The sequence below is a fragment of the Vombatus ursinus genome, unplaced genomic scaffold (assembly GCF_900497805.2).
Source record: "Vombatus ursinus unplaced genomic scaffold, bare-nosed wombat genome assembly UNPS02014811.1, whole genome shotgun sequence".
NCBI lineage: Eukaryota > Metazoa > Chordata > Mammalia > Diprotodontia > Vombatidae > Vombatus > Vombatus ursinus.
Genome location: NW_020954589.1, coordinates 3,165,972 through 3,175,827, shown reverse-complemented (window position 1 = coordinate 3,175,827; position 9,856 = coordinate 3,165,972). Strand labels below are relative to the sequence as shown.

The 9,856-nt window shown below is 43.3% G+C and overlaps 1 protein-coding gene across 1 annotated transcript; it reads right to left on the bottom strand.

Annotated features, from left to right (window-relative positions):
- Positions 1 to 6,359: 6,359 nt before the first annotated feature.
- Positions 6,360 to 9,063, bottom strand: LOC114053309 (translocator protein 2-like). Its single transcript, XM_027876250.1, has 3 exons — positions 8,891 to 9,063; positions 6,934 to 7,075; positions 6,360 to 6,586 (listed from the first exon to the last, which is right to left on the bottom strand). The coding sequence occupies exons 1-3, from the start codon at positions 9,061 to 9,063 to the stop codon at positions 6,368 to 6,370; spliced, it is 534 nt and encodes a 177-aa protein (XP_027732051.1). The 3' UTR covers positions 6,360 to 6,367.
- Between the last annotated feature and the right edge of the window lie 793 nt (positions 9,064 to 9,856).

Below are 9,856 nucleotides of genomic sequence, written 5' to 3'. Positions count from 1 at the left end.
ATAGATAGATAGATAGATAGATAGATAGATAGATAGATAGATAGATAGATAGATAGATAGAACATTTATTAAGAGCTTACTATGTGCCAGGCACTGTGCTATCTTAAAATAGAATCTCATGGGAGAGGACAAGGCTTAACTCCAAAGGAATTAATCAGGGATGATGGAACTTAGAATGTCAGTAGGGAATATGGGGAAAGGTTCCCCTCAATTCATGCCAAGTATATCTAGGTAGGCTGAGCAATGGCATATAGTGGAAGAAGATTTTACTGCCTCTCTCTCTCTCTTTCTCTCTCTCTCTCTTTCTCTGTCTCTCTGTCTCTCTGTCTCTCCCTCCCTCTCTCTCTCTCTCTCTCTCTCTCTCTCTCTCACACACACACACACACACACTTCTTCCAGACATCTGCCAATGTTTGTTCACATCCACCACACCCAACTACATTATACAAGTATGAATATATAAATGCCATCCTCCCTCCTTTATCTAACATGGTCATTACCCCCTTTTCAAAGCCCCTGTTCTGCCCTACATTTCTGTCCCATCTCAGACTCTTCCAGCCCCCAGAGGAACTCCTGGGGCATGGGTATGAAATCAAGGCAGAGTTAGTAGTTGGTAGCCTCATCCTCCCACATCCCATTCCTACTATAATAAATCACCAAAACACCATGTACACAGACTGAGGTGCTCATCTGTTATTTAGAAAAAGCACACTCACAAAAATACCATGTGCATGCACTGAGGTGCTCTGACAGGTGGAAAAACACACTCACCACAGGACGAAAAGCTATGCACACACATATATACTCAAGTATGCTTTGGCTGGAGGAATTCTGAGATATATCTGGCTCTGGCTGGAGGCAGCTTCTGATTTTATTTATACACAGCTTAGGGATAACTAGCAACAAGAAAAGGGGGGGGAGGGAGTGTAAATGCTTCCTTCATGGGACTAGGGGCTGGAAATTGGTGGTGGAGGAGGGGAGAAGGTTGAGCAGGTGAGGTGATGTAAGGTTAGGGACTATGAATCAAGGCGCTGGGGTTGGAGGTGCTGAGTTTGGGTCAGAGACCAAGTTCTAGAAAGTATTGGCAGGCCTCTTGGACAACCTTATACATTAGGTTAAGGTATTGCTTGGTTTTCTGGAAGTATGAGGAATCCATTAAGATACTAGCCCATACCATTTACCATAATTTGAGGCACAGGTATCTCTGACACTAATTCCTATGAAAGGTGTGACCTTAGGAAGGAGCCTGCCTACACAGTTCCTCCTAAAGCATGAGCCTTAGTTTAGAACTTGAAATCAGGTCTTCTTAACTTCAAGACCAGCATTCTATCTACTGTGCTATCACAGTGGCCTACTTGGGATGTAAAGGATGGGAGGGTGTTCAACAAATGGAGAGCAGGGGTGAAGACATTCAGGTTGGGAACAGTGTGAGCAAAGGCGGAAGTGGGAAATGTGGGTGTGCATATATGTACACATACACGCATATATGTATGTGCATGCATGTGTTTTATATATATATGTATATATTAAACCATTAATCTATCACTAAACATTTATTAAGCACCTACTGTGTGCCAAGTACTATGCTAAACACTAGGGATACAAAAAGAGGCAAAAGACATTTTCTGCCCTCAATCTACAATCTACAATCTAATGGGGAAAATAATGTGCGACAAATATATACAAAGCAAGTTATATGCCAGATAAATAGGAAATAATTAACAGAAGAAGGCAATGGAATTAAAAGAGATTAGGGGAAGGCTTCCTGTAGAAGGTGGGATTTTGGTTGGGACTTAAAGGAAGCCAGGGAGGTCAGTAGTTGGAGCAGAGGAGGAAGAACACTCTAGGCATGGTGGAATGGCCAGAGAAAATACCTGGAGCCAAAAGATGGAGTGTTTTGTTCATCTTGTTCAGGGAACAACCTGCAGGCCAATGTCACCAGATCAAAGCATACTATTGGGGAATAAGGTGTAAGAAGACGGGAAATGTAGGAGGGGGCTAGGTTATAAAGGACTTTAAATGCCAAAGAGAGCATTTTGTATTGAATTCTGGAGGCAATAGGAAACCATTGGAGTTTACTGACTAGGGGGTGGTGGTGACATATTGGACCTTCATTTTAGGAAAAACACTTTAGTGGCTGAGTGGACAATAGATTGGAGTGGGGAGAAACTTGAGGCGGGCAGATTCCCAAGGAGGCTATTGCAATAATCCAGGTCTAAGGGGATGAGGTCCTGCACTAGAGTGGTGGCCAAATCAGAGGAGAGGAGATGTATTGAAGACATGTTGCATAGGTGAAATCTGCAGGCACTAGCAACAACTTGGATATGGAGTGTGAGATATAGTGAGAAATCTAGGATGATTCATAGGTTTCAAGTCTAGGGGACTGGGAAGATGGTGTTGCCCTCTACAGTAATAAGCAAGGTAGGAGTAGAAGAGGGTTTAGGGGAAAATACATAGAGTTTAAAATGTCTACTGGACATCTAGTTCAAGATCTCTGAAAGAACATTGGAGATGTGAGATTGGAGGTCAGTAGAAAGATTAGGGCAGAAAAGGTAGATTTGAGAATCATCAGCATAGAGATGGTAATTAAATCCATTGGAACTGAAGAGATCACCAAGTGAAGTAGTATAGAGAGAAAAGAGAAAAGGGCCTAAGACAGAGCCCTGGAGAAGGACCTAGCAAAGGAGACAGAGAAGGACTGGTCAGATAAGTAGGAGAAAAACTAGGAGAGAGTGGTGTCCTGGACACCTAGAGAGAAGAGAGTATCAAGGAGGAAAGAGTGATCAAGTGTCAAAGGCTGCAGAGAGGTCAAAGGAGAATGAAGATTGAGAAAAGGCCATTGGATCTGGCAATTTAGAGATCAATCTGTTGTAAAAGATGGGATTGAATGGGATTACTTTAACAAGTAAAAAGGTTAGCCTTGGTAAGGAGTAAGGCCACTTCATCATGTGAGACAGGGGTGAAGGAGGAGATAGTGGTAGTAGCCATCTGAGTGACAGGAGAATGAGGAAGAGGGGAAGAAGGGGATCCATGGTGAATGGCCTCAATTTTTTCTGTAAAATAGGAGGCAAAGTTCTCAGCCAAGAGGATGGGGAGCCATGGGAGGTGTGAGGAGGGATGAAAAAGGTTTGGAAGAGATGCTGTGAGGAGTGGGATAGTGAATAAATAAGGCAGGTATAGTGGGATTACCTAGCAGCAATGAGTGTCTAGTTGAGGTTGTATGACACAAATTTGTAGTGGACCCAGATGGAATTGGTTGTGTGATTTTCTCCACCTTCGTTCAGCAGCCTGTGTATAGGCACAAAGGTGACAAATGGTAGGAATGATCCAAGGCTGAGGCTTAGCTGGGTGTAACTGGGTATAATTGGATAAGGGAGCGAGGGATTTAAGAGAGGAAGACAGTGTAGAGTTGAATTGGTTCATCAAGAAGTCAGGGTGGTGGTGGGTGGGGAAGAGGAGAGAATGACTAGTGCAAGGGAGATAGCCTGGCAGAGAATTGAGGGGTCAAAGATTTGGAGGGCACTGTGAGGATGAAGAGTGGGGTATATAAGGGAAGGAAGAGAGAGAGGTGAATTGGCTTTTATGGTCAATATATAGTCAGATAAAGGAATTTCAGAATTCCTGAACATGGAGGTGGTACATTTGTGGCAAGATGGCAACATCTTTGTGTGTAGCTGAGGTGGGTTGGAGGAGTAGCTCATGGGAGGGTGAGTAGGTTGAAGAACTGAGTGGTTAGGGCATTTGAGGGAGAATCAATATGTATTCTGAAGTCCCCTAGTATGAGAGCAGGAGTTGGGGAGGAGAGAAAAATTGTAAGCCAAGTATTGAACTCATTGAGGAAGGAAGGGGAGTGATGAAGGGTAGGTGGTTTTCTGTAGACAATAGCTACCAGGATTTTGATTGGGTGGTAGATATGAATCACATGAATCTCAAAGGAAGAGAGGTGATAGAGGAAGGGAGAGAACCTGGAAGTGGCAATGGGAAGCAAGGGATATTTCAACTTTTCCAACTCAACCAGTGAGCCCAAGAGAATGAATGAAGGTCCAGCCAGTACTAGTATATAGAATTCAGACCTAACCTCAGGGTTGGAGGAACTCAAACAACTTCTTGACGACTAAATTTGAATAGAGTATAAGGAGGAAAAAAGAGCAGAATGATGAGGCAGACATTCACAGATCATAGGATTGCAGATTTAAAGCTGAGAAAGAACTTGGAAATCATTTAGTTCAAACACTTTGTTTCATAAATGAGAAAACCAAACAAAGGTCACGTATAGGCAGAGCCTGAATTCATACCCAGGTCCTCTGATTTCCAAAGCCCTCCTCTTGTCTTCAAACCAGGAAGAGTAAAAGGGAGACCAGCCTGAGGGAGAGCCTTGGGGGCAGGCACCGAAGTTGTCAACCTTAATACTTTATGGGAGGAGGCATAGGACCTGGGATTCCACAGATCTACCTAGAATAGAAAGGTGATTGGTCTTGGAGTCAAAAGACCTTGAGCAACTTATATTAGTCTCTAAGATTCTTCCCAGCTTTTGTGATAATGTTGAGTCAAACCACCACACCTACTACCTCAGTCTAGGATGGAGACAGTCTGAGACCTTGAGCTCAAGAGTCCTGGGAATAAGAACATCCTGCTTCTCCTAGACTAGTGACCCCACTGCCAAGGCTTGGGAGCAGCCATGAGGAGCTGAAACCTAGCAATTGCTTCTTCTGGCACCTTAGTTCCACCTCTCTGCCAAACACACACACACACACACACACACACACACACACGCCATAGCCGTATTCCTTGGCAGTCAGAGATACTGAAAAGCCGTAGAAGAAAATTCTTGCCACTGAAGTCTTTGGCTTTGGGGTTGTTCGATATCAGAAATAGATTGGTTTTTTTTTTTTTTGTATTAGTGGAAATTACCTTAAAGAAAATTTGCTTTGATAAGGACCATTGGCTCCATCTGACTCATTAAAACCACCTGTATTTGTTGTCTCTCCCTTTAGAATTCTAGTTCCTTAAGAACAAGGACTGTCTTTTCTTTTTGTATCCCCAATGCTTAGCTCAGTACCTAATAAAATGCATTTGTTCATTCATTCATTTATTCTTGAACATACCAGCAATCTAGATTCCGGTCTTAAATCTCCCACTTAATGTGTGTCTATATGAACAAGTCACTTTTTCTGAACCTCAGTTTTCCTTATCTGAAAAAATGGATTTAATAATCCCTGCTTAAGTGCAAAAGTGTTTCGAAAATGGCAAACCTTTCCACTGTAAAGGTTTTGTTTTGATAATTTCATCCCCATAGGGTACTCCTAGGAAGAGTTGCCTGGGGCACTAAGAAGTTAAGTGGCCTACCTAAGGTAACTTGCTGTTGTTCATTTTTTTTTTTTGAAGAGGACCAATGACATCACAGGATGATGTCTTGACTTGATCATGAATTGGATTTAAGTGAAGAAGAGTTGCACAAAATCCTCAGCCTCACTCTCTCTCGATGACTGGCAATGGCCTGGGATGCAGTGGATGACCTTGGAGTCTTTGATATCTGACCAAGATCTAAGTGCTCCACAGCACCTGCTCCAGCCACTTTCATGGCCGTTGGGACAAATAGCTCTTATCCATCCATTCTGCTGGGGACAGTCTTCACATGCTTGGGGTGGACATCCTCCTAACTCACTGATGGGTTTGAGACCTGTCTGATAACTTTCAATCTGGTTTAGCCCATCTGCTATGTGACCACTGTACATGCCACATAGCTTCTTGGAGCCATGGGTGAGTGTTGAGTGCTAGGTGGACATCAAAGGTGAATGAACAGCCCTGAAAAAGTCTCAGCGAGCCCTCACCTCAGAGGTGCTAGTCCTCCTTGAACACCCCATATACCACAAAGTCACATAGCTAGATGATATAAGAAACCAGGACTTGGCCAGGTCTTCCCGACTTTGAGGCCAGGTCTCCACCCACAAGCCCCAGTGTCTCTCACTATTGCTATTGCTATTATTTTATTTATATATATTTATACTTGTGCATTCATATACATTAATACCAAGGCTTTCAAACAGAAACATTTACATACAAAATTAATCACATACACAGAACCAATAGAATTTTATTGTTATTTGTAAATATGCTTCTTTTAAACAGATATAAAGTCCTCTACAAAGAAGAAATGGAGTAGCTTGGAATTAGAGAGGAGGTTCAAGATCAGGACAGCTTATTAGGAAGGGTATGGGAATGTTGATCAGAGGCTGCATTTGGGGATTCCTTATCCCTGCCCTCCCTCATTCCTCAATCCCTTCCCTTAGCTTTCTCAACCCCCAACTCTTGACATCTTTCCCCCTTTTGACCCTCCTCAGATTCTCCTTTCTGCAGTTTTCCTGTTTCAGTCTATCTTCTTTCCCATGGATTGAAGCCCAAATTGGGAAGAGAGCTGTGGCTCTGAACTGGAATTGTCCATCCATAGACGATAGGCCAATGAAGTGGTCAGTGTGAGCCAGGCCAGGTAGGGCAGCAGGAGCAGGACAGCTAGGCCACTGATGGATTGCCAGCTCAATGCCATGCCCAGCACCAGTCCATAGAGCAGGAACAGGTGGCATAGAGCCTAGAGAAAAAGGGATAGACAGTGATATGAGAAACAGGGGTGGGGTGGAGACATGATCAGGCCAGGGGAATGTCGGGGATAACCCTGGCATCAGGAATAGTTTCGTTTCCACAGTATTTCTTCTACCCTGGGTACTCCTCCCCTTTCCCCCTTTCTCCCCCTACCTTACTTTACAGACTATATTCTGGGACTTCCTCAATAAATACTCACTGAATGAATGAATGAATGAATGAACGGTCTGCTTTGGGGATCTTAAGGTACTGCTTCTTTCCCCTTCCCTTTCTCAAGAATACCCGCACCCCATCCATGCACACACCTAAGCACGTTCCTGAATATCTCCACCTTACCAGACCAAGGTTGTGGGCTCCGAAGAAGAGGAGCAGTATGATCCAGTTGAGGATAAGCTGGGTAGCATAGAGACCAAGGGGCAGGACCAGAGGACGAGCAAAGCCCCCACCCAGCTCCTTCCACACCAGGTAGGAGGCATAGCTTTGGGGAGAAAGTGAAGAATGTACTTCAGTGGGAAAGTCTGGAGGGAATTGATATTGGATGGGAAGAAGAGAGAGCAGGAATAGAGAAGGAGTCATTGCAGGGCTGGGCGTAGGACAACCAGGGTAGAAAGTTCAGCCCAAGAGGAAATCTAAGGGCCTATGTGAAGCAGGAGGGTATTGGTGTCAGAGTACAGGCCTGACAGAAGACTCCTAGGAGAAGAGACTGGGGACCTGATAATAAGGAACATTTCTTTTTCTTTTTTTAAGTAGTTGGTAGAATATATTTACACACTCTCTTTAAAAAAGGGAAGGAAAGGGGCAGCTATGTGGCACAGCGGATAGAGGACTGGCCCTGAAGTCAGGATAGACCTGAATTCAAATCTGGCCTCAGACCAAACACATGACACTTACTAGCTGTGTGACCCTGGGCAAGTCACTTAACCCCAATTGCTTTAAAAAAGAAAAAGGGAAGGAAACAATAACAACAACAACAAAACAGATGAATCTATAGAATGTAAACAAGGCAAAGAAACAGGGACCTCCAATGCTTTGAGCATTGGACACCCCCTTAACCCATAATCTGATTTGTTGAATTTTAAGAGACTTTTATATTTCCTTTGAGTTTTATCACATTAAAAAATGACTGAATGATTTTTTAAAAGCATACAGTGTGATTACTAAGGTGATCTTTTTTATCAGGCCTAGACTTTTTTTTAAAATAGTTTTCAACATTCACTTTTATAAGATTTTAAGATGAACATTTGTAATAGAACTTTAAGGTTGACAAAATGCTTTCCTTTACAACAATTTTTTGAGGCAGATAGTTCAAGTATTATGTCCATTTTACATATGTGGACATAGACTTAGTTGAAGTAACTTGCTCATGTCCATACAACTCTTAAGTGTGGGATCTAGGTGGAATTTGAACCCAGGTCTTCTGACATTAGGTCCAGTGCACTTTATATGATGCTGCCTTTGAGAGACAGAGGGTTTCCTGAGGTAGGGTGAAAAGGTACTGCAGAGAAGTAACAAAGTTGTTGTTTAATTGATTAGTTCTGTTGGCCTTTTCATGGACTCTTTTCTTGGCAAAGATACTGGAGTGGTTTGCCATTTCTTCTGCAGCTCATTTTATAGATAAGGAAACTGAGGCAATTGGGGTTAAGTGACTTGCCCAAGGTCACACAGCTTTTAAGTGTCTGAGGCTGTATTTGAACTCAGGAAGGATAGTCTTCCTGACTTCTGGGCCAGCACTCTATCCACTGTGCCACCTAGTTAAGAGCTGGAAAGAATTTAGAATGGAGGGGCTGTGGGCTAGTATCAGCCCTAGTGGAACAGACAAGGGTCTCTGGAACGTTGCAGAGACTTTATTGAAATGATGGGCCTTTCTTTGGTAAAAGAAAAAATAGGGATGGAACCAGGTAACTGGTGGCACAGTGGATAGAGAGTGCCTGGAATCAGGAAGACCTGAGTTCAAATTTGACCTCAGATACTTACTAGATATATGATCCTGGGCAAGTCTCTTAACCTCAGTTTCCTCAGCTGTAAAATAGGAATAATAATAGTATCTACCTCACAAGATTGTTGGAAGAAGTAAATGAAATAAAATTTGAAAAATCACTAAACACAGTGCCAGGCACATAGCAGTCACTATATAAATACTTATTCCATTTTTCTCTTCCCTCTTTCCACCCTCCATATCTCTAGAGTAGGGCTTGTTACAGAAATTATGGGCCCAGGGATGCTTTTTTCCTATTTTAGCCCCAGAAAACAGAGACTGGGGCCTGGGAGCAGGGGATTGCACTTAGGGCCTTACCCCATGGTAGAGTAGATGGCAGTCCATACAATTAAGAAGAGCTTGTTGGATGGCCACCAGGGTGGCTTTTTCAGGGTCGCATACCAGGTGGGCATGTGCTGTTGAGCAAACAACCAGCCCATAATGGGCCCCACGTGGGGCAAGGCCATGAAGAAGGTGCTTTGAGGCCACATTGTCCAATGGGGTTGAGCCTGAGGAAGAAGAGATGCCAGTGATTAGGGTGGTCCTGAGTTCTACCCATTGTCCCACCTCTTTGCTCCCTTCCCAAAACTGTATCCCTTTCAGTTTTCACTTCCTTTCCCATCACTGTCCTTCTGTAGAACCATAGACTAATCACAGACTGATTCTGTGACAGTATCTAGAACCAGTTTCTAGAGTGACTTGTATTCAAATCCTGTTTCATATACTTACTAGTCATGTGACTTTGGGCTAGGCATTGGGAGCAACCTCAGTTTCCTTATCTGTAAAACAAGGATAATAACGGCACCTATACTGTAGAGTTGTTGTAAGAATCAAATGAGATGACATCTAAAATTCTTTGACAATCTTAAATCATCTGGTTCATCTTTCTGTTTTTCTAAACCCTATGAAAAAACTTGAGGGTCCAACTCAAGTCCCACATCCTCCCTGAAACTTCTGGTACTGTTCTTGGCCCATAGAGTAAACTCTGCCTTCTCACCCCCTCCTGCCATCATTTACTGTCCCTACCTTTGAGCACTTGGTGTATGTAAACTGCCTTGATTGTTTAATGTATGCTGTTCTTTTCTCCCCAACAATATCCCTCAAAACACTCGGTAGAGGGCTGGACACCTGAGGACTCTCATTGAATTGAAACACACAAAGCACAACTGAACCCAATCAGAGGCAACAAACAAACAAACAAACCTGAGTTTGAATCCTGCTCTGCTACTGGGTAACCTAGGTGGGGAGGAGGGAGATAAGCATTATAGAATGCCTACTATGCTC